At 47.9% G+C, this 25,396-nt stretch overlaps 1 protein-coding gene across 2 annotated transcripts in view; it reads right to left on the bottom strand.

The window, feature by feature from the left end:
* LOC111146098 (G protein subunit alpha 12) overlaps nt 1-24,347 on the bottom strand; it is a 99,747-nt gene extending 75,400 nt beyond the window's left edge. For both annotated transcript variants that reach the window (XM_022501481.1, XM_022501480.1), the window contains exon 1: nt 23,950-24,347. In XM_022501481.1, the coding sequence (XP_022357189.1) occupies nt 23,950-24,264 (315 nt within the window). In that variant the 5' untranslated portion in view covers nt 24,265-24,347. The remainder of the gene's footprint in view (nt 1-23,949) is intronic.
* Between the last annotated feature and the right edge of the window lie 1,049 nt (nt 24,348-25,396).

The raw sequence follows: 25,396 nt of genomic DNA, 5'->3' as shown, positions 1-25,396 counted from the left end.
CAGGCATTAACTCACTTGATTCTTAGGGCAACCAGAAGACAGCTACAGTTATTACCCCCATTTCACAGATGGGAAGACTGAAGTGAGCAAGATGACGAAAAACCCGCATCCCCTGCTCCCAACCTGACTGAACTATCAGTATTAATATGAAGGGACTCCTGAGGTCCTCCAAGTGATCCCCCCCGTCCTCTGGCCCATAGTCCCGTTTCCCCACTCGGTACCCAGAGCAATCCCTTTATAAACATAAGTCAGATCATTTTGATTCTCTACTGAAAACTTGGCAGGAGCTCCCCATCAAACTTGGTTTTAAGCGTGAAATCCTTAGTGTGGCCTTCAAGGCCGTGTATTATCTTCCCCATCCCTGCCCTTGCAGACTACACTCCACCCACACTGACCTTGCCCTGTCGCTCCAATGCCAGGGCACACCCCAGCCTCTGGGCTTTGGCAGTCACTGTTCCCCCTGTCTGCAGCGCTCTCCCCGCAGTTATCAGCAGGGCTGGCTTCTTCTGGGAGTCTTTGCCAGCTGTGTGACGTCCAGACCTGCTCCCACAAATCAGTTATGCTCGCCCGGTTAACTGACCACCGTGGCTTTGACCTTATACCTTAAAAAAGATGCAACTGCAGCCACAGTCTAATGAACACAGACAAAACTCCACGGGAATCCTGCACGTTCTACAAAATGTGATTTAAGTGAAAGATATGAACCAATGATTTTCTGATTAATGTTCTGCTTATTGTACATAGGCTTAAAAGTTTTTATGAAGATTCTTAAATTACTGACATCCCACTGAGACAGGCTGAGAAAGAAAAGCAGTAGGATCACTTGGGCTTTATTTCCGGAGACCCCTTCTTTCAACAGTGGGAAACCTGCTGCTTCCCGCGCTCAGGTGCCCAAAGGCGCTCCCTCCCATCCTGCCCCCGGCAAAAAGGATCTCTCATGGACGAACTAATCCACTAGCATTCCTTTCGGTAGGTCTAGGTCGTAAACACAACTGTGAGAACATGGATGTCGGCCCCCAACTGACCGCAGAGAGGAATTAAACCCACGTGTTTTCAGTTACATGGAATAATGAAGACAGAACCCCCTTTATCAGCTACTCACGCACCTCCCAATCCGTACGTAGGGCTGTATATAAGAAAACAAGGCTGCAGCTCCCCGCTAACTCAGCAGGTGGCCCAAGGCAAAGTGACTTGCCCTGAACACTCCGGGGGTGGGGGAGGGGGGTAATGGTGGCTCCTGCAGGCGTCCTATCCTCTGCGTCCTCTGTTCCACTTCCACTCCACCTTAGCAAGAGAGCTCTACACAAGACCAGGCAGGCGATTCTTCTTCCTTTCCTTTCCTACTAGCACAGGGCTAATGGCCAGGAAATACATGACAGTCCTGACCTTCATGTTATTAAAACACAAAAAATATTTTATGAGATCATCAAAATTAAAATCGGATTTTCGAGTTTTTTTCTGACTTCTTTCCTCTAAAATCACTTACTTGTACGTCCAACAAATATATGAATGACTCCCATATGCCCGCACCATGCCAGGCACAGGAGGTCAGGACCCCGCACATCCCCCCAGGACTGGCATTCCAGGACACACCAACTAGAACCAGGTAAAAATGTAATAAAGGCACACAGACTGAAAAGATTCAGAATGATGTGACAATTTCTTAATAAATCTAGCTTAAAAAATGTTAGAATGTTACCTCCTTGGCTTTCCTATGTTCTGGTTTTATAACTTTTCAGCTATATTTGCAAATTCTGAAGCTGCTGCTAGACACCCCTTTTCCTTTGAGATGTTCCACTTCGCAGGGTTTTTGTTTCCCCTTCCACATGTCTCTGAACTCAAAGACCATCCTCTCGTCTGAACCAGCATCTGCAGGTGTCCGATAACCAGGAGTGGTAATTCAGCCTAACAGGGACCTTAGATCTGCACACTCTTACCGCCCAAACCCAAGACCTACCTTGAGGGAGGCCCTTTCTCAAGTCCCACTAAAGGTAAAGACAGTGACTTGCAGAGGAGCTGGACAAAATTAACATCCTCAGCCCTCTAACCCCCCGCCCGAAAAGCACTGGATTTATCATCAGAATTCCTCATACCCGTTCCCTGACCTCATGCTTACCAGAATTCAATATGAGATTAGCTACAATAAGCCTTTCAGGAACTCTACAGCGACCAACCACCACCACCATGCCTTGAAACAAGTAATTTTAATTCTTAGTGACTCTTCCTATGTTATGTGTAATGATAAAAAGTCCGGTCTGAGGCCTCTGTGGCAGGCTTTGCTGGAAGGGCCCTTCCGCACGTGCTGGTCCGAACAGCCCAGAGCCAGCCCCCAGCATGGCTGGGTCCTCCTCCTCCACGCACCGACACCCCGCCCACCACTAGACCCGAGGGCCCTGTTTTTCTGCGACTGCAGGGACAAGACTATTTATAGAACGGGCTACAGATCTAACTGAAGTATTGATAGCAGGAAGGGCAAACTGGGTCCCCGGTCTACGATTTCTGCAAGCTGAGAACTTTCCAGTGGGACAGGATAGGCACCCCAGTAAGGTGACGGGAACGGAGCATGTGAGGAGCTGAGAGCCGGGAAGAGTGAGACATTCTCGGTCTTTCAATCACACGGATAACGAATCTCCGCAGATTTAGAAAAAGAAAACCATTTGGAAGGGGCCCAGTCCTTCCTCAAAGGAGCTGCAACACTTCATCCAATAAGCACTTAGAAGAATCTGTCCAAGGCGGAGCACAGCGAAAATCAAAGGACATCCTGGACCTCAAAGGGTCTTGAATTCTAGTGGAACAGACACACAAAATCAACTAAGAAGATAAAAAAATTTAAAAAGCACGTTGCAGACACGATAAAGTATGAAATACAGGTTAATATCTGTAAAGTGCACTGCCAATGAGCGGCTGTGACGGAGTAAAGGGCTTGCAGTGAAACTGCACAGTAAAAGTTGTTCAGAGTCTTTGTTTTTGCTGTAAGTAACCCATGTGCTTACTAAGTAAGCAAAAATAAGAATAAGTCCCCTTTATTTATTTTTTTAAAAGATTATATGACAGAGAGAGATCACAAGGAGGCAGAGAGGCAGGCAGAGAGAGGGGGGAAGCAGGCCCCCAGCTGAGCACAGAGCCCGATGTGGGGCTCGATCCCAGGACCCTGGGATCATGACCTGAGCCGAAGGCAGAGGCTTAACCGACCGAGCCCCCCAGCCGCCCCTAGAATAAATCCCCTTTAATGAGAGATACGTACATACCACGTTTTGGTGACTATAATCATGAACACCCCAGCATGCACGCATGTATGTATGTATTCACTTATTCATTTCACTCAAACTTTGGACCCTGAAGAATAGCTCACTTCTTTTTCAGTTAAACATCACAAGCATGTTTCCATGCCTCAAACACATTATTTTCACTATCAGCACCTTCGAACATTCCCAGAACCTGGTCATTTCTCACCATCTCTACCCCTCACACCCCGGCCACCCCGTCCCAAGTGACAGTAAGCACTAACCCTTGAATGTCCAACTCCAATCAATCAGTCACTCCTCTGGGGAAACCTGTCACATGGAGCCCATGTCCCTCAGACATAAAGCCAGAGTCCCTCTAAGGACCTGCAAGGCCCCACTGGATCTGCACCCCTTCTCAGGCCCTTCCCCTTTCTGGGGCAGAGTGGGGGGTTCTCCTGGTTCCAAGCTGCCACCCAGTTTCCAGGCTCCAGCTTCTTGGCATTTTCTCTGTGGGAAGCACTGTCTCCATGTCCCCCCGCTAGCTCCTGGCCTCCTCGCACTGCTCAAGTGTCACCTCTGACAGCAGGCTCTCTCCAGGCCACTCTCTTCCCCGCCCCTCCTCCTCCCTCCGCTCTTCTTCCTTTTCCCACGGCACCTCACACCTTCTAATGTTCCGGAGAAGTTAAGGTTGATTGTGTTGGCCGCCTATTTCCCACACTAGAGTACAAGCTCTAGAGGAAAGGGATCTTCTTTCCACTGATGCATCCTAAGTACGTAACACATAGGGACGTCCAATAAATGAGTGAAATGACTTCTCACTGGGTGTATGGTACCCAGTGCACGCTATCATGGAACCAAGTACCCCCCACTGCTGGCAGTCAGGTGTTTGCGGGTCAGCATTATCAAACACCACTGCAGCATGGACCCTCGGCATTCAAAGTGTGGTGAGGACCAGCAGCAGCCTGGACCCCACCTGGGATCTTACTGGAAATGCCACTCCGCAGGCCCTCTCTCTCCCAGGCCTACTGAATGGGACACTCTGTATCTTCACAAGACTGTGGGAAGTTGCACGCACAGGAAAGGGCCCAGACAAGGAGAGGTGAGCAGGTGCCCGGAGTGCGACCCTGAGGGAGGCTCCTGTATCGGGTCACGCAGAGTGACGCCCTGGCCCTGGGTGGTACACAAACCCCTGTGACCAGCAGCACACTCAGACTAGGGATCAATTACAAAGGGGTAAGGGGCACAGGGAAAACATGTTGGCGGGAGGAGCAAATGCCCTGATCTCATGCTCTTCCCTCTCCACCCCTCATCTGTGGCCAGACCACTATAGACCGGAATCTTGGCATGAGATTCTACGCACCCCCAGGTGGTTTATGTGAACTTGAAATACAAACCTAAGGCTGTGGGAGGATGGCTCTTGGCCAAGCAGAAGCCAGAGAGCACCAAACCCGTGCAGGTCAGCCCTGCGGGGCAGAGAGCTGAGCCGAAAGGGTGGAGGGGCCCAGAAAAGCTGCCAGATGTGAACTCTCACAGAAGCCTTTCGCTTTTCCCAGAATTGGTGTGTCCTCCTTTTATAGCGAAATATAGAGAAGCCAAGCAGTGAGGAAAGTGTCAGGTAAAAAATAAGGAACTGGAAGGTAGGGAGCCATCCTAGCAAGGGCAGGGAGCATATCCGTGCCAACAGAGAGCGACTGTGGTCAGCTCTGGCTTAGAAGTTGCCGGGTCTAAACGGAGATCAAGGACACTCTAATTTCTGAAGCAGAAACACAGCGTTCTGAAAACCGTCTGAGAAGGCTCACGCTGACAGTCATGGGAAGGGCATGAAAGGAATAGGTACGCAGAGCAGACAAACCAGCAGAACGGCTGCTGGGGAAATGTAAGCACACAGCAATCGAGACAGCGCAGAAGAACACGCCTTGGAAGCATTTTTGCCCCAATTTTAGCTTCTCAGCATTCTCTTTAAAATAGTTAAAAACCTCTTTAATATCTCTTCATATTTCCAACTCTTTGGCATCAGAATGGTGAAAACAGTAGCTCTCATACACACACACACACACACAAATATATATATGATTATAAAAATACAGTGATTCCTCACATAGATTTAAGTAGGAAGTGGAAGTGAAGAAGTTAAAACGAAGAGTCCTGAAAGCAACACCAACAAGCCCATGAAAAGCTCCTCGGTGCTACGGAAAAATGCAAGTCAAAACCCCGAGTGCGGCCATCCACATGGCAGGCAAGAGCACGTGCTGGCGAGGAGGAGGAGAAGCCGGAGCGCTCGTGCGCTGCTGGAGGGAACTGAGGGAACGTACCATGGTGCGGACAAGGTTCCACCAAGTGCTGATCATCTGTGTTCTGGCGATCCCACTCCTGGGTATATACCCAAGAGAAAACTCGTTCACGCAAAACACGCGCCCACACGCGAATGTCCACAGCAGCATTAGGCAGAGGAGCCCAAAGTGGGAGTGACCCCCATGTCCAGGCGCTAAGGGCTGGAGGAGCAGAACGCGCTCTCCTCGCACAGAGGAACGTGATCCGGCCCTAAGAAGCCAGGCAGTGCCCGTGTGTGCCGTGGCGTGGATGGGCCCTCCAACAGCAGGTGAAGGGAATGAGCAGACGAGTCTCAGACTGGGAGAAAATCATCTCAGTGCACACGGTATTCAAAACGACCAAGAACTCTTAAAATTCCTTCTCTCGCTCTCTCTTTCTCACTTTCTCTCTCACGAAACTGAACTCTGACCAGCAGTCACATTCCTTGGTACTTACACAAATGAATTGAAAATTTTTATCTCCATCAAAACCTGCCCAGAAGTGAGTGTTTATAGCATAAACCCTTTCTTCGTAATTGTCAAAACTTTGAAGCAGCTAAGATATCCTTCAACAGGTAAATGGATAAACAAACTGTGGTCCACCCAGACAGTGGAATATTATTCAGCACTAAAAAGAAAGGAGTGATCAAGCCAAGAAAAGACATGGAGGAACGTTAAATGCATATTGCTAAATGGTAGAAGCCGCCCTGAAAAGCCTGCATACTATACGATGTTCTGGAAAGGGCAAAACTATGGTGAAAGATCAGTGGTCACACGGGGAGCCTGGGTGGCTCAGTAGGTTAAGTGTCTGCCTTCGGCTCAGATCATGATCTCAGGGTCCTGGGATTGAGCCCCGCATCAGGGGAGCTCCCTCTACCCCCTTCCCTACCCTCCCCACCCTTGTGATCTAATAAAGTAGTTTAAAAAACAAAAACAAGGCTTATTAATTTAAAAAAAAGTGTTAAGTGAAAAACACTAGATATAAAAGGCTACACATTTATATGAAATACTCAGAACAGGTAAATGAGAAGAGGGAGAGAGAGCACAGATTAGTGGGTTCTGGAGGGGGTAACAGGGGGCAATGGCTTACTGAATCCACGTTTCCCTTTGGGGTGGTGATAATACCCTGGAACCAGACAGAGAGGATTGCTGTACAACACCGTGAATGTACTAAATGCCATTGAACGGTTCACTTTAAAATGGTTAATTTTATGATATGTGATTCTGACCTCAATCATGGAAAAAGCAGAGAGAAAAATAAAAAGATTGTGTCAAAGCACTTTGCCAGTTAAGTTTTCGATGTCCGACTGAAATGTCAGACACTGCTGTCCTGATTTAAAGCACCCAAATGGGAGAGCAGAGCTAGCAGATAGACTCCCAACAGAGGCCACCCAGGGCATGACTGCAGGACCGGGCAGAGGACAGTGGAACGATGGGTCTGGACTCAAACAAGTCACATTTGAGATGCCCATCGCACACCCAGGTGGAGACGTCGAGGTGGTGTGAAGGGGTCCAGAAATCAGGGCCAAATGTGTGAACCTGGAAATTACCAGTAGATGTAGAATATCAGAGGACTAAAGACATCCGTTTTTATCATATCCCGTGAATACTACACTTCTTGGTTTGTTCAACTTTATGATCCTTTCTGCCAAGCAGAATTTAAGAAATTGTTATGGAGTCAAAGAGATCCATACCCCATCCCCTTTATCCTGTCTTTGGTGTCATAAGGCCTTCCTTAGCCTGACATCACAGAAGTACCCATCTACATTTTATTATAGTTTTTTGATTTTAATGTTTTTGCCCTTAATTATACAGAATTAGAGTATTAGAAAGGGATTTAATTTTCTTGTTTTCCTACATGATTAGCCATTTCCACAGCACCATTCCTTCAACCATCCCTCGTTCCCCACTGTTCTGAAAGCCTCCCTTCATGATATTCTAAAGGCCCTGGTACAGATGGGTTGGTCTGGGATTTGAGTCTCTACCTCACCAATCCTACTCCTGGGCCAGTATGACCCTGCTTTAATCACGGCAGCTTCTCGTGGTAACTGCCCAAACACAAAGCATTTTTTCCCAGAATTTATTCATTAGGCAAATCTCAGAATCATTCTGTCAAGTTCTAAGAAAAATAAATTGGGATTTGACTAGTATTGTGTTCAATTCATAATCTGGCATTATTACAGTATCAAGAATTCCTACTCACAAAAAATTTTTCCCAGTCTTTATGTTCTTCAGCACACTTTCATGGCTTTCATCATATAGGTTTTACTTTCTTGTTTATTCCTAGTATTTTATCCTAGGTTGCTGTTATGAATGGGACACGTATTTTAAAATTTTTACTTAAATTCAATTAATTAACATATAGTGTATTATTGGTTTTTTATATAACACCCAGAGCTCATTACATCACAAGCCCTTCGTAATGTCCTTCACTCAGTTACCCGACCCCCACCCACCTCCCCCTCCAGCAATCCTCAGTTTATTTCCTATAGTTGAGTCTCATATGGTTTGTCTCTCCTCTCTTATTTTACTTTTCCCTCCCTTCCCCAGGATATTTTTCTATTATAGGAAAGTACATGGGCACACACGTTCAAACACCAACATTTTGTATCCAGTCACTTTTGGAACTGTGTTTAATTCCAACAACATTCTGGGTGATATTTACCACTTAAAATGCTAATTTTGTCCCTTCCTTTCTAGCAGATATACGTAATTTCTTTTTTTCTTTTATTTAATCGACTTGAAACTCCACAACATCACTGAATTAGCTTAGCACCTGGCATCCTTGACTTGTTCCAGTCTGAAGTAAGAATGTTTCTGTGCAGGGAAGAACCTTTCCTCCAGACAATACCGTGACTTATCTGTGATTCCATCTACTGAGTACTCAAAGATCTCCTCTTGGATCACACTGTTTATATAGAGTAGTTTAGATGACAGGATCAATGTCAAAACTATTTGGGGAAAAAGACATCATCAAGGAAACAATTACCTGAGTAATTAACTATAAAAACAGTACAAAAGAAAGTAACTATTCATGGGTATCACCAATTACTTATAAAAACAGTGGACAAAGCTTAAGACTTGTCTTTTACTCTACTTCAAAAACACCTACATTTAAGACTTATACCCAATACTTTATTTTTAAGAATGTTATTGATTTTTAAAGTTAAGGGAAGACTAGAAAAAGGCATTTATGTTGTCAGAGAGTTTTACTTTGTACAAGATACAGGAAAGAGAGCTCAGACAACGTTGTGGCTCTTTTCTTGAAGCTTCTGAGCATTCAGAAACAAGACAAGTTTCCAATTAAAAAAAAATGTTGAAAAAAAATGCTAAAGATGCTGCGGTCTCCTTGGTAAATATTTACACATTCTGAAAATATTCAAGATTACAAAAATTCTAAAGGAAGATTCAAACCACAAATTAAGTTAAAACACCTACAATTAAAAATGAAAATGTCCCTGTAGCTGTAGAGAGTTGACATGGGGGAAAGGACTTTAAGTCATCACTACTGGATTTTTTAAATATAAACTGTATTTGTCATAGCTGTATCAATTACATTAATCACACAGGATAGTTTCCTAAGGACGCATACTATAAAATTACTATGACAAGGCACTCTAATGTTTACCGTAGAAAACACATTTTTAAAAAATAGATTCATAATTGCCTCACAGAAATAAACAGGTGGCATTTTGCTACTCTTCTGGTATTTTCTCCTGGTACAGTCACACCTACTTGTATAACAGATCACAGTCCATGAACTGCTGCGGAGGGCGTGTGTCTGAGTTCTGCGCAGCAATCCCACGTGAGATTCAGTGGTGACAGCTGTCACACTGCAGTTTCCAAACCTATCACTACTGTCATAGCACAGCGAAACCATACACTACTGCTGCTAAGGGTATCACTGCTTAAGCAACACGCCCATTTTTTAAAAAGCAGAGCCAAAGTCAACGCAGTCCTCTCTCCCCAACTCCCATTCGGCAAAGTCGTGTGGTACAAACGGCCAGCCATTGGTGTTCTCACCTGAAGCGTGGCCCCGACCCTGCCCTTCGCCTGTGATTAGGAAGCTGCCACAGTTAAGGAGGTACCCACGGGAAAGGAGGTCTAAAAACCTTAAGGCCACACACATGCAGAAGGAGTCAGTGCTGTTATATGGTACCAAGGAGGCAGGCGGGAGAAAGGCTAGGCTGTTACCCAGCTTTGTAGGTGCCTCCCCTGAGTCCTCCCATTGCTGTTACCTGTGCACACTAGGTTAAACACCACAGAAGCAGAACCAGTGCAGCTATTCCTGCTCTCAAGGACCTCAGCGTAGCAGGTGCCCAGGGTAGGAAGTTCCACTCTGCTCAGACAGATTCTTGTTAAGTGCACAGGCCTACACCCGAACGGCTCGTTCTCTGCTGTGGAGTCTGAAGGGCTCATAGCGGGACACAGATGGGTTGACGCCCAGAGCGCACTTGCAGTCCTTGCCGGAACAGGTCATAGTTGGAGCGACGAGATAACGGTGCACCCCTTGTCTGCCTCTGCGGGCACAGGGATGAGAAGAAGAGCAAGGCTTACTTGGACATGGGGTTTAGGTGCGTGTCTCCCTGCAGATGCCAGCAGCACTCTGGCTGGCGCTCCAAGGTCCCTTCCCCAATGGGGGGGGGGGACATCAGTGATGGCAGGACTAGACCCACCCCCGCGTCCTGAAGCGGTTTCCATGAGGGCCCTTCCTGCGTCTGACTTACTTAGGAGACCCCAAATGGTGTGTGTGACTTTTCAGTGTCTCGCTGGCCCTGCACTTGTCCCTTCTTTCTCATGTTACTGTTTATCAGACCCCTAGGCTCTGGTCTTAAAATAAATGCTTTCACAGCACACCTTCCTTTCCAGACTTGGGTCCTCACCTGGCTTCTGCCTGCCACTCCCAACCTCCTTTGGGTACAGAACTCACAGTGGCCAGGCCGAGTCTCTTCACCAACCTGTTCTTCACACAAGGACTCTGGGGCAGTTTCCCAGACAGCATTTCTACCTCGTCTGACTTCCCAGACCAGAGCTGAGTGTGACAGACGGATGCTGCTTTCCATCTGTGTCTGCGGGAAGGGAAGGGAAGGAAGCTGGAACCCTGTCTGGGGCACAGGGGGCTTTCTCTTGAAATCCTACGAAATGTCCTGTATTTCAAGTTCACTTCCTGTCTCATGAGCTTTGGCTCAGGACACATTCTGCCTCTGCCAAGGTCCCTCTGCTTCTCAGTGCTTTCCCTAATGTTTCCCAGGGCTCCATTCCAGACCAATGCTCTGCTTCTCTCCAAACTGGAGGGGATCAGTGAGATGTCTGGGGTTGCACCGACCCACCAACCTCCCTCAACACCACTGCTGGGGGCTGGGGCTGAGGCCAAGAGGTGAACTACCTGGCCCAAGAATCATGTTCCTGCCTTTGGCGCATTGTTTTTGATGGGACCATATGAAACTGCTGTTTTTGTAGGTCAAGAGTCTCAAAAATCAGAATTTCAGACACTTCAACCTACATATGTAATAAGGCCTCTTTCCCTTCTGGTGAATTTTTTCATATTCACATGTAGGATTATTTTTACACAGATGCACACCCACCTGTAAACGTATATACGCATCCCATCAGGTGATGGGAGAAGGTCCCGTGAACCGGCGCCATCCTCACAGCCCGCCCCAGACGGGTCACCGAACAGGGAATCACGGCAATCCCCTGCTCACAACTCTGCCCTCACGGCCCACTGCCAGGGGCATGACCTTGGCCAAGGTGGCCCAGCCAGATCCAAGCCGGTTCTCTCTTCCACCGTGCGCCCAGCATCGCCCAGCATCGGTTCCCTAACCGCCAGCTGCTTCCCTGCCTTACTGCTCCGGTGCACCTGGGGCCCTGCCGCTCAGTCCCTCTGCCCGACGGCTTCCCTTCCAGCTCACCGCAGAGCCGCTGCCTTCCTGCCTTCGGGACTCATGTGCTTCCGCCTCCAGTCACAGAATCCCCCAAAGGACACGGATTCCGAGGGCACAGCACGGGGCTAACAGCAGCTCTACCCATGGGGGTGGGCAGGAAAACCCAGTTTTGTTCTTAGTTATTTCTGCAGTAGGAAGGGAATCCCTTGAGTAAATCAGAGAAGTCTAAAGTGATCACGCAGAAGGAGGGTCTGTAGCTTGTGCTGCTCCCCAGAACACTGTGTCTGGTGGGGCCAGGCGTCTGAGGGCCACCTGTAACAACGTGGCATCAAGAAGCGTGTCCGGGGATAGAGGTGGCCCGGGGGTAGCTCCTGGCCTAAGAGCTGCTGAAGGGAGGGAGGGCTGAAGTGCCCCCATGAGGGACACTGTGGGGACGGCAGAAGCTCAGGGAATCTAAGGTACTGTCAAGCCCCAGGCTTCCACAGCCCGGTGAGAAGTCAGCATCCCCCATCACAGCCGGGCAGACACAGGGCAGGGGAGGGGCGCCCGACGGCAAAGGCCCCAAAACAGGAAAGCTAGCTCCCTGTGAACTGGGCTGGTTCTGAAGGAGGGAGCCTCGAGGGCCAGAGACCGGCACGTCCCTCCGTCTCCAAACTCACTGGTCCGGGGCTCCCTCCTCCTCCAGTCAGCACAGAGGGCTCGGGAGGGCAGGCAAGAGCATCCTGAACCTGAAGCCCCCCCCCCCCCAGTCAGGATAAAACCCCCACCCTGACTTCACAGGGTTACTGAGGAGTAGACGGGGGCCTCCAAGAGCCGGTCCTCTTGGCTTCTGTGGCGCCTCTCTCTCTCTCTCTCTCTCTCACACACACACACACACACACACACACTCTCTCTCTCTCTCTCTCAGCCTCCGGGAGGATTGCTGTGATGAGACATCTGCTGGAAGGAGGGCGCTCCGGCAGCCCTGGCGTGTCTGTTTAACGCCCCGCTGCACTCCTTTATCCTCGTACGGCTGCGTACTGCTAGGGAGCAGAGTGCCAGGATTCCAGCTCTCAGCCCCGAACCTCTCAGGGAGGGTCTCCTCCCCCACACGGTCCACACGCACATGTTTCAGCCTACAGGTCTCTAATCAAGTCCTCTGAGTTCTGGGTGAAGGCCCTTCCCTTCCCCAACCTAGAACAAGAATTATGGAGCTTCATTTCCTGGAGAAAACACGTAAGTGGCCGCAAATATATAGTTGGGGGTCATCCCATCTGCGCTAACTGCGGAAACAGAACTGGTAATCGATGGAAAACACAGATCAAACATCCCGTGCTAGAAAAATTCCAAAATCAGAGGCGCCTTGTTGGCTCAGTCAGTGAAGTGTCTGCCTTTGGCTCGGGTCATGATCCCAGGGTCCCCCTGAGCAGGGAGCCTGCTTCTCCGTCTCCCTCTGCCCCTGTTCATGCATGCACTCCCTCTCTCTCCCTCGCTCTCAAATAAAAAAAAAAATCTTCAAAATAAAATAAAATTCCAGGAACAAACTTCTAAAGCAGCTAGCTACTCCCTTTCACCTGTAACAGAAACCAGCAGAAAGGTGAGAGTTTAAATAATCACTCCCTCTCCTCCCTCGGCAAATGGCAGATGTTTTGCCGGGAACGCTATGTAACTTGTCCACAGAGATGAGCACCATCTTATCCCATAAAGGCCGGCACTGGGCTTCACGCGGGCCTTGGTTGGTGGCTGTGAAGCCCACACCCCTGGCCCAGCGCCCAGCACTGAGCTGCCCTATTACAAGTTTCTCTGCAGTCCGGTCACTGATTCGTCCCAGACACAGGTCCAAAGGAATCTCAACACACATCCTGCAGGGGATGATGATGGCCTCCTTTAGCTGGCTCGGGCTCCCACCCTCCCAGTGACTTACCCAGTGATGTCCCCTCTCCTGCCCACTCTCCCCTGTGTTTCCTGTCCCCACACAAGCCAACCAGGCAGGTACGTGGTGCAAAAGGACTCACCCCTGGGCACACAGCACAGCAAGGCGCCTGGCTCTGAATGTCAGGAGTGGGTCTTGCTGTGCGCCCCTGACCTCTATCCTGGCCTTCCCTGGGTACAGCAGGGAACCTCCCTGCCCCAGACCGGATGGAACCCACACCACGCACAATCATCAGAACCTTCCGCCAAGGCAATGACAATATTAACACGGCACAGGACACGGATTCTGAATCACTGTTCCGGTGGCTTCGTTTCTGCTCCACTCAGTTTCAGGAGCTGACTCCCTAAGGCCTAGGTTCACTGGCCAGCACCAGTCAGTGTTCATTAAGATCAGTCTTCACTGCTGAGTCTTGATGTCACAGAGCCGTTCAGCAAAGCGGGGGCCATGCTTTTAGGCTAGACAGTAAATCAGATGCCCAAGTTCAGAGAGAGGCGCTGTCTACTCAGGCTCTGCTGAAGACAGCAGGGGTGGGAACATTTTCTTCGCATCCCTGACAAGTGCATGGCGGCTCTCCAGGTCCTTCCTATCCACCTGCAAATACTCCCAAGAGTTAGCAACTGGTCCTCTTCTGTCCTACGGACATGGCACTTCTGGAGCATGAGTTCCCAATGGACCCAGCCCGCTGAACCAACGCAGAAGTAGCGGCTTCCCAACACACACTGCAGAACGCAACCTGGGTTCTCCTTTCCGCACCCCAGTGTGCCCAGGCCCACCTGAATGGGCACCCCAACGGACACACATCTTCACGTACCAAAGAATCACGCCAAAAAGCTAACCCTGTGGTCAGCAACCATTACCATTATGTTCTGCCCATTTGACAGGCCTTCGGGAGGAATTAAGCAGCTGCTCTGTCCATCCCACTGGGCAGAAGAGGCGAGGAGGACCACCGCTTTTGCTGAAATACAGACTACAAGAGTTAGCACCGGAAACAAAGCCTCTTGTCCTGAAGGGAGGGTCTGCCCTCCCGGCCACACCCGGCAGGTGGGGCACACATTGGCTTCCTCAGTTTGAAGATTGCCCTGTAATTACATCTCTAGATAAGCCTGAAGTAGGAATCTGCCATTCACAATCGACAGGATCTGTCCTCACTCTCAACTTCATAATAACAGAAAATAATCATGAGCTAGCCACACAACGCCATCTAACATCAAGCACAGCTGTATTTCAAGTCTCACATGACCGATGACAGAGGGTCAAAACTGCTCCCCTAAAGTCGGTTCGGTTAAACAACCAACATGTCAGCCTGAAAGCGGGAGGGGAAGACCAACCATCCATGCGCCACGAATCCCCAACAAGGGCTGGAGGGGCCTCTGGATTTTGTGAACCCCTGGAAAGAGAGATTTTTTGTTTCTCAGCATTACCAAAGGACCAACCATGTGTGTCCATGTGTAAAAGTAAGTTTGCTTACCTAAATGCAATTAGCCAACAAGGCAGTAAAACCCCAACTGTTCTCCCAGACCCTGGAAGTTGCACTGCTGCGTCTGTTCTCACGCAAGCCCGCGGTGGCTTCAAGCACAAAGGGATGATGAACCCAAGAAACAAAGACTCTGCGGGCCAGGAGCTTCAAAGTGCTTAAAAATACAGACCAGAGCGGAGGCTTCTTCAGGGTCCTATTCACCTTTGCAAAAAGTAATGACACAGAACAATCCTAAAAAAGATGTTAATTTACAGAAATTTAATAATCTTAGCTATTCTACCACTAAATTTCTTAACCTGCAATCCACAGAGCACAAGTAGGCCCACTTTGAGGCTTAGGATGGCGAGGGACTCCTTTAAACTACGTGCATGTGTACGAACTTTATAGGGAGGAGGTCCACAGCTTTCAGATAAGGGGCATCCTGACCAAGGTCTCTAGCCAGCCACTGCATTATGACCAGTCCTCTGCACTAGAAAGTTCTGTCTAGCTCCTATGCTCCTCAATACTCCATACTATTAGAATTCTTTGTCCTAACTGGCAGAAACGCGTGGCACTGAGATGGTCTCGTGTGTGTTCCCCCCCACCTGCTAAAACTCCATGGAGCCTTCAGAGGCCGGCTCAAATCACACTTCCTACATGAGTGTTTCCTGGTAGCTCAGCCAGAATTAATCTTCCCTGTTCTCACCGAGCCACCTGCCTCCTTTTACAATAGCATCTAACATGACATCCATTCAGATTTTATATTAAAGAATATAACCATCTCCCCAGCTAGTCAGAGTACCTAGAGGGTAGACAGTGGCACCTGCCGTCACCAGAGGCATTACCACACAAGTTCCGAAACACCACATACACAAGCTTTAGGAATAGCCCAGAGAGGGACAGACTAGCATCTTTGAGATTATAAAAATGAAAAGAATGAATAAGAAGTCCTACTGGGAATATTGACAGGAGGTCAAAGCAATGAATAGATTCAAATCATCCCTGCAGAGGATCGTGTGAGGGGATGAAGTTAAAGAAATGATAGTTTCAAATTCAGGCACAACTGTGATCCTGAAGGAGGAGTCCTGGACCAGTCATCAAAAGACCAGGATGATGGAAACTTCTGGTTCTGCCAAGATGGGAGTAGCCCCATTCCTCCTGAGTCCTCTCCCTTACCACTAAAGACGCTCTGGACAGAACACAACAAGCAAGAATAGGAAAGACGGTGGAGACAGGAAGGCAGGCTGCCTGGGACTTCAGGACCTGAGGAACCACGCGGCAGGGAGTCCCCAGGTCCTTACTGCCTGTCCCAGACACACGCTGCACAGCCTCCAAGCTGGAAAGCCAACAGGTGAGGATGGAAAAGAGCTCCGAGAAAAGCTTGTCCCTCCTAGCAGAAGGACTGGGGAAAGGGTGGTCTTACAACAGAAAACTCTTTTTGGCAACACCTATCCTATTCTAACCAAATGCCAACAGAAAAACTACACACATCACCCACTGAGGTTTCAGCAGGATTGAAAGGGAAGCTGATCTCCCATTTCCCCTTCCTGCCCTGCAGAACCAGGAAGCATCTTCCAAGTGGCCTAGGTAATATTGGCAGGGCCAAACAAGGATCTCCTCTCCTAGCCCCTGCCGGGAAATGCAGAAGGTGCTCCAGTTCCCCGACCCGGGTGGCCTCAGTAGGGAGACAATCCTCCATCCTGACCCAGTCCCAGAGGGCAGGAAAAGGAGGTGGGAGGCTGGGCACGGTGCCACCGTGCTGCCCCCAGTATCCCCCGGGATCAGCCAGGCCAGGGTGAGCTGATGTCACATCCCACTCAATAAGGCAACAGAGACTTAGGGACCTAGAGGTCAGGAATAAGAGCCACTGACCCTCCTATCACCAGAGTCTCAGAGGGAGGGGACAAAAAGTGCAGCTGGGAAAGTGTTTGAAGAAATAATGGCGGGAAACTTCCCAAGCTTGGCAAAAGACACATCTGTACAGATTCAAGAAGCTGAGCACACCCTAAGCATAATAAACTGAAAGAAACCTATGTCCAGACAAATCAGAGTTAAACTCTGGAAACTAAAGGACAAATGAGCAATCTTCAAAGCAACTAGAGAGACAGGACACATTTACTTACAGAGAATGAGCAATTCAAATGACAGTGGATTTCTTGCCAGGGAGGCAAGAATAAGGCACATTTTTCAAGTACTAAAAGAATGCGTCAGCTGTGAATTCTGTAACTGGCAAAGAGATCTCACTGACGAAGGAGATACAAAGACATTCTTGGATGTAGGGAAGTGGAGTTTGTTGTAAGCAAAGCCACCCTTAAGAATGGCTAAAGGAAGTTCTCCTAAGGAATATTCTGAGAAAGGAAAGGGTAACCTCAGGAAGAAAAGATAATCAGAGCAGGCAAAAATAGGGGTAAATATAACAAAACCATCCTACTTCTCCCAAGTTTCTTAAATCCTATTTGATGACTGACATAAAACCATCTGATGTGGGACTCAGGATATAACAATAAATACTTAAAACATGTATATTTAAGGGGCGCCTGGGTGGCTCAGTGGGTTAAGGCTCAGGTTGTGATCTCAGGGTCCTGGGATTGAGCCCCGCATCGGGCTCTCTGCTCAGCGGAGAGAGCTGAGAGTTTCTCTCCCTCCCCCTTTCTGCCTCTCTGCCTACTTGTGATCTCTGTCAAATAAATAAATAAAATCTAAAAAAAAAACAACAACAACATGTATATTTAAGATGTTGGGAGGGTAAAGGGATCTAAACGGAAATAAAGTTCCCACACTTCACTCACAGCTGTAAAACACTGATGCCGGTGCACTGGGATAAGCTGTGTGTGTATATTATAAACCTAGAGGAACCAAGAAAAGTAAACAAAGCTTTAATCAATACACTCAAAAAGCAATCACTAATTGATCAAGATGGAATCCTAAAACATGTTTGAATAGCCCACAGGAAAGTAAAACAAAAGAAACAGAAAAACAACAAAATGGGAGGCTTATGCCCTAACACATTAATTACCTTACCTTAAATGTAAATGGTCTAAATACGCACATTAATAAAAATGGCCAGAATAAAAAAAAAATATGGTGTAACCATATGTTGTCTGCACAAAATTTGCTTCAAAGTAACAATGTGGGTAGGTTTAAGGGATGGGAAAATACACAACATGAAAACATTCACTTAAAAAAAAAAAAAGTGGCGGGGCTCCTGGGGTGGCTCAGTTGGTTGAGCGACTGCCTTCTGCTCAGGTCATGATCCTGGAGTCTGGGATCGAGTCCCACATGGGGCTCTCTGATAGCCAGAGAGTCTGTTTCTCCCACTGTCCTCTCTCCTCTCATGCGCGCTCTCTCTCTCTCTCTCTCTCAAATAAATAAATAAAATCTTTAAAAAAAAAAAAAGAGTGGCTATATTAAAATATCTGATAAAATAGAATTCAGAGCAAAGGAAATAACTGAAGACAAAGAAGGACATTACATAATGACAAAAGGATCAATCCACCAGGAAGTCATAATAATCCTAAATGTTTATACACCACACAATGGAATCTCAAAATGTATGAAGCAAAAAGTGACAGAAGTAGACAAATCCACCATTATAGTTGGGGGGCCGCCACACTTCACTTTCAGCAACTGGCAGAAATACTAAACAGAAAATCTGTGAGAATACAGAGCACCACCATCCACAACAGTACCTGACCTGTGTAGAAAACTCTACCAAACAACAGATACACATTTTGTGCAAGTGTCCATGAACATTCACCAATAAAGGCCCACAGAATATATACCAAGATGGACCATATTCTGGGCCATAAAACAAACCTTAAGTATTTATTTGTTTATTTGACAGAGATTACAAGTAGGCAGAGAGGCAAGGGGGGGTTGGGGGGGTGGGAAGCAAACTCCCTGCTGAGCAGAGAGCCCGATGTGGGGCTTGATCCCAGGACCCTGGGACCATAACCTGAGCCGAAGGCAGAGGCTTTAACTCACTGAGCCACCGAAGCGCCCCCAAACCTTAAGTATTTAAAAGAACTGAAATAATATAAAAATATGTTCTCTGACCTTAATAAAGTCATAGAAATCAATAACAGAAAGATAACAGGAATATCTCTAAATTCTTGGAAACCTCAACACACTTCTAAATTAATACATGGGACAAAGAAAATATGTGAAGAGAAATAAAAATACACATGACACTGAATAAAAGTTAAAATAAAACAATAATATGTGGACACAGCTAAAACAGTGCCATGTGGGAAATTCATAGCACTTAAAATGTTTACATTAGAAAATAGGAAAGGTCTCAAATAAATAATCCAAATCTCTACCTCAAGAAACTAGAGAAAAAAGAGCAAAATAAACCCAAAGGAAAAAGGAAATAAGAACTGAAATACATGATATTGAAAAGAAGAAAGCCATAAGGATAATGAAATAAAAAGCTGGTTCTTTTTTTTTTCTCCTAAAGATTTTATTTATTTATTTGACAGAGAGAGCTCACAAGTAGACAGAGAGGCAGGCGGTTGAGGGGGGGGGGAGCAGGCTCCGTGCTGAGCAGAGAGCCTGATGTAGGGCTCGATCCCAGGACCCTGGGATCATGACCTGAGCCGAAAGCAGAGGCTTTAACCCACTGAGCCACCCAGGCGCCCCTAAAAAGCTGGTTCTTGATGGGGGGAAAAAATAAAAGCGATAAACCTCTAAGAAGACGGACAAATATAAAAGATACAAATCACTGACACCAGGAAGGAAAGAGAAGATATGCCTCTCACCATTCTCATCCAACATAATATCGGAAGTTCTAGCCACTGCAGTAAGGCAAGAAAAAGAAATAAAAAGCATGCTTTAAGAAGAAATAAAACTCTCCCTATCTGCAAGGAACGATGATCTGTGTACAAAATCCCAAGGAATCTGTAAGAAAGCCCTTAGAACCATTAAGTGTATTTGGCAAGGTACAGGACATAAAATCAAGACAGAAATATCAATTCTATTGCTGTGTATGAACAAGGAGTATGTGGAAACTGAAAAAAAAAAAAAAGAAGAAAAACACACAATATCATTTAGAATTGCTCTAAGGAAAAGAAGATACTTAGTTTAAACTCAAAATACAAACCAGATCTGTCTGCTGAGAAATGCAAAATGTTGATAAAGAAATCAAAGAAGATGGAAATAAAGACATACCATGTTCATGGATTGGAAGACTTGCTATATACAGATGTTAATTCTCCCGAAAATGATCTATAGGTTTAATGCAATTGCTATCAAAATCCCAGCAAGATTTTCTTTTTCTAATAGACACAGACAAGCTTGTTCTAAGATACGAATGGAAAGGCAGAGGTCCTAGAATAGCTAAGCCAATACTGAAAATGGAAAATGAAGTGGGAGAAAGCACTCTATCTGATATTAAGGCCTACTGTATGCTGTAGTAATCAACAGAATGTGATAATGGCAGGAGAGATATACAGATCAGTATGTATATGTACAGGATGGAGAACCCAGAAACAGGTCCATACAAATATGCCAACTGATTTCTGACAAAGGAGCAAAGCAATTCAATGGGAGAAGCACAGTTTTTCCAACATGTGGTACTGGAAAAACTGAGCATTCCAGGCAAAACAAAACAAAACAAATCCCCCCAAACCCCTAAACTTCCACCTAAACCTCGTACATTTTCATGGGATAATTAACTCAAAATGGATCAAGGATTTAAACGTAAAATGTAAAACTACCAAATTCTAGGAAAAAAAAAAATGGGATCTAGGGCTAGGCAAAGAGTTCCTAGCTTTGATACCAAAAGCATTACCTATAAAGGGGAAAAACCGGATAAACTGGCTTCATCAAACAAAGTTTTGTTCTGTGAAAGACCTTGTTAAGCGCGTGAAAGGGAAAGCTACAGACCGGGAGAAAATATCTGCAAAACATAATATGTGACAAATGAGCGGTATCTAGGATGTACAAAAACACCTCTCAAAACATTTAACAACAATAAAGCACAATAAACAACAAACAAAAAAAAACAAGCAACCTAAGTAGAAAACAGGTAAAAAACATGAAGAGACACTGCACCAAAGAGGATCTATGGATGGTAAATAAACACATGAAAAGATGCTCTACATCATCTGCTGTTAGGGAAACGAAAACCAGCTCTTACACGCCTATCAGAATGGCTGAAATAAAAGAGGGCTCTCCGATGCTGGCAAGGATGCGGGGAAAGTGTCACTCACACGTGGCTGGTGGGGATGCAGGATGATGCAGGCACTCTAAAAACAGCTGTAACATTAACCACGCAACTGCCATTCAACCGAGCAACTGTACTCCTGGGTACTTAATTCCACATGTGTGAGGATGTGCGCACGTGCAAATACACGTACATGAATGTTCACAGATTTATTCCTAATAGTCAGAAAACTGGAACAACCCAGAGGCCCTGAACGGTCACATGGCGTGCTGTGCTAAATCTGTACCACGGATACCACTCGGCAAACAGAAGACGCAAATGATTGATTTTCGATACCCACAACTACTTGGGCGATTCTCCAGGGAACTGTGCAGAATGATAAGAGGTCATGTTCTGCATGGCTTCATTTACGTAATAATCTGGAATGAATTAAAGTTTTAGAATTGGAGAACTGATTAGTTACTGCCAGGGTCAGGGAAGGGCGGAAAGGAGGGGCTATGAAAGGCAACATAAGGGATCCTTAATGGTGTTGGGAATGTTCTGTATCTTAATGATGTTCCCTTGTCAGTATCTTGGTTGTGATACTGTATCACAGCTCTACAAGCTATTACCATGGAAGGTAAGTGGGTAAAGGGTACACGGGCTCTCCTGCACCTGGATGGGACTCCACAATTATCCCAAAATTAAAGTTTAAAAAAAAAAAAAAAAAAAAAAAAAGGACTAGGTCTGGTCGCCAGCCCTGCCACGTGTTACTGGGAGGCTGACTTTGAGCAGATTTTTAAACTCTCTATTCTCAATTTTCTCATTGGCTACATGGGACAATACCAACTGAAAAATGGTAAAAAGTGGCAAATGTCATTTGTGAAGGACAGGGTAACGTGCACAGCACATAGTGAGTACTTCGAAAACAGCTTGCTAATGCCACATCTCTATGGAGACCCAAATATTATTCTAAATAGTGTCATTCATATGTCCACTGTTAAAGCCATGACAAAGCTATTAATTTAAAAGGTCTCTTCCCAAACTGATCGGCCTAAAAATGATGTGGCGAGGGGAAGATTTTTTGATTTTAAAAATTGGAAGATAAATTTCTAACTAGTTACTGAATAGTCACAACAGATAAAGTGAGTTTAAAATGGAACTACAGTTAGTAAAAAGTTGGGAAGAAAGATAGGATATTGGCTAACAAATCTTATTTCAGTTGACTAGGAAGTCAGTAAAAGTTAATGTAAAAGTTAAGACAGAGTTTTCTAAAATGTACTTAACACGATGACTTAGATTTAAGATTCTATGTTTCTAAACATTTTCTCCACCTCCGGTGTTAAAAGAAAGTGGAAGGGAGTCAGCTAAATCCTTATACTTTTATACCTGCTTGCTTTGGAGGTTCAGAAAAGCAGCAAAAATACAATCTGGCTCTGTAGTAGAGAAAGACAATGACATGCACTCTACCCCAGAAGATGAGGGGAATTTTAAGCACACAGTGGATCCCCTTGAATCACACTGGGCTCCTAGCCTTAAAGTTGATGAAGTACTGGCCCGAGCTGACTCACAGAGAGGCTTTTGAAAGAGGTGAAAAGGAAAGGAGTGTTTTATCATTCAAATTATTCCCTTCCTTTCATTCCCCAGCAAGATTCTAAAAGAGCTATTTCTACTAAAATAAATTATTTTAATAACAAATACAGAGAGTGGGAATACCAGTACAAGCCTGGAAGGAGGAAGGCCTAGGAGGCCAGACCCAGGGTTCCATCATTCAGGTCCCCACGAGGAGCCACTTTCCCCCAAGACCTGGAGAGTTTTCTCATGGGTGAAGTGAAAGAAATGTACCAGATAGGTTTCTACAGCCCTCTGCTAAATTTAAAGTCCCTTGGGGCACCATAAAATCTAGTCTCCAGACAGCTGTCTGGTATGACAAACTCTCCTCTACCTCTGCTTTGAGACATACCTGTAATTTGCTTTCCCCAAAATGGGCCCGGGGAAAGAGTAGGTGAGAGGACAAGGAAAGGAGTAGGGAAAACTAAAAACTAAAAAACAAGACAAAAACTCTGCAATGATCATAGGTGCAGGAGGGAATCTACTTCCTGCCGCTCATGGTCAATTTTATCCAGATTTCCTTTCTTTGGGGCCCTCTGGCACAGACTCACAGGAGAGAGAGACTAGAACCCAGACTTTGCCAGCTCTACAGGTTTCCCCCCAAAACACTGCCAAGAAGAGGAGGGGCAAGGAATAGGAGAACCAGAAGAGTACACACCACTTAAGAGATACTCTGAAAGTTGCAAAGCAAGGAAGGACTATGTATCCTGATGCAGACAAACAAAACAATTACAGGCCGCGGAGGAAATGTGAACACGGGCTGGGTATCTGAGAATATTAAGTAAGGAGTTACCAACTCTTAGGTCTGATAAGGGTACCAGGGCTGTTTTTAAAATGAGGTCTTATCTTCCGGCGACAGACGCTACGAGAGTTTCTAACGGCGTAGCACGGTGTCTGGGATCTGCCGCAAGCCACAGGGCAGGGGTCTGGGCGAACCCAGCTGTAAGGAGAAGATCAGGGCCGAAGGTGGGGGAGGGGGCGTGGGTGCGGACGGCTCCTTCTATTCTCCGGACTGTGGGTACGTCTGAAATTTTCCCAAGAAGCAGTTCCACCGAGGGCCTTGCGGCCGGTTTCCCCTCCGGTGTACGCGGCTCGTCCGCACTTACTGGGAAGGCAGGAGAAGGAGGGCTCCCTGACCCCCGGAGGCTGGCTGTGGGAAGCGCCCAGAAGCCATCCCGCAAGGGCGCGTCCCCGACCCGGCGTCCAGGACCGGGCCCTCCCAACCCCCCGAAGCCGGCAGCCCCCGAGAAGGGAGTGGCGGAGGCACCCCTCCCCGGCCAGCTCCCTCCCGTGCCACCCCGCACTCCCGCTCCCTAGCCCGGGCAGCCGGGAGCTGCGGCCGCACCTGCGCGCACCTGGGCGCACCTGGGCGCAGGTGCGCGGGCGGGGACGCGGAGGCGCGCGCACCTTGAGGATGTTGTCGAAGATGGTGTCGCGGAACTCGAGCAGCGCCTTCTGGTCGAACTCGCGGCCGTGGATGATGCGCATCTGCTTGAGGAAGGTGGACTTGCCGCTCTCGCCCGCGCCCAGCAGCAGGATCTTGACGAGGCGCCGCACGGCGCGCCGCTCGCGGGCCAGCCCCGCGTCGATGTCCCGGCTGCGCCGCCGCGCCTCGCGCTCCGCGTCGCGGGCCCCGCCGCCGCCGCCCGCCCTGCGCTCGCGGGCCCCGCCGGCCTCGGCCGGCAGCAGGCAGCGGCTGAGGGTCCGCACCACGCCGGACATGGCCGCTCAGGCCATGGACCCCGCCGCGGGCGAGGCGAGCCCCGCGCGGCAGCCGGCCGCTCCCTCAGGCCGCGTCGGTCCGCCGCCGCTGCCGCCGCCGCCGCCCCGAGGCCCGCTCTCGCCCGCCGCTCGGCCCCGGCGGAGGGGCGGTGCGCGCGCCTCTAGAGCCCGGCGATTGGGCCGGCTGTCGTCCATCCGGGCGAACGCGCCCTCCGATTGGGCCGTGCCGCGCCGGGAGGCGGGCGTCCCTCCGCCCTCGGGGCGGGGCCGGCGCCGAAAGAGGCGGGATCTTCGGGGTGGGGGCGCTTCTCATTGGGCGCCCGGGATGAGGTTCTTTCTTTCAGAATGAAAGGGAGGCGGGGTGGCCGGGGAGGCGGAGCGGCCGTCCGCCATGACCAATTATAATTGCTCTGGCGTCACGTCCATCACGGCGAACGGGCTTGGGATTGGGGGACTGGCGAAACCGGGCGGGACCAGAAGTGCCAGGTGTACAGAAACATTCACCGTGGGTTCCCAGATTGGGTCAACCTGTGAGACCAGAAGGTTCGCTGAGTGGACTATGCGTTGCCGGAAAATGCCAATAGGAAGTGCAGCTGCTCTTTTTAGGTTTACAGAGACAGCTGTTCCTAAACCATTTCCTCCGAGAAACACGGGGTAAGGGGACACACATTTTCAAACAAATGCACCCTTTGAGAGTGGCATGGCCTCTGGGCGTCTGTCTTCTATGAAAGCTGGCTAAGCAATCAAATCACCAGAAGCACCCCCTCCCACCCCGAAAAAGTCTTAGGTAGCACAGTGATTGGGGTCTGCAGTTGCTGGGTCTGAGTTGGAATCTCCCCTCAATCCCTTACTGGTTGCGGAAGCTTATAGGCAGCTCCCCCCCAACCCCCAACCCCGTATTTAGCGTCAATCTTCTCTGCAAAATGGGGGCGACTAGAACAACCACCTCCTACGGTTATGAAGACACAGACTGAGAACGTGAATTTGTAAAACACTCCGCAGGCTGCTGAGACCCAAATAAGATCTTGCTAGGAGTTTGCGGACCTTATTACAGATTTGAACCTGTCCCAGGTGAAGCGAGTCAGAACCTCTTAGGAGTAGCTCAGGTATCTCTTAAGCTCCAGGTGACTGG

Source organism: Enhydra lutris, unplaced genomic scaffold (assembly GCF_002288905.1).
Source record: "Enhydra lutris kenyoni isolate GAN:26980312 unplaced genomic scaffold, ASM228890v2 scaffoldscaffold13, whole genome shotgun sequence".
Lineage (NCBI taxonomy): Eukaryota > Metazoa > Chordata > Mammalia > Carnivora > Mustelidae > Enhydra > Enhydra lutris.
The sequence above is the reverse complement of the archived record's forward strand: the minus strand, read 5'-3'. Positions and strand labels throughout refer to the sequence as shown.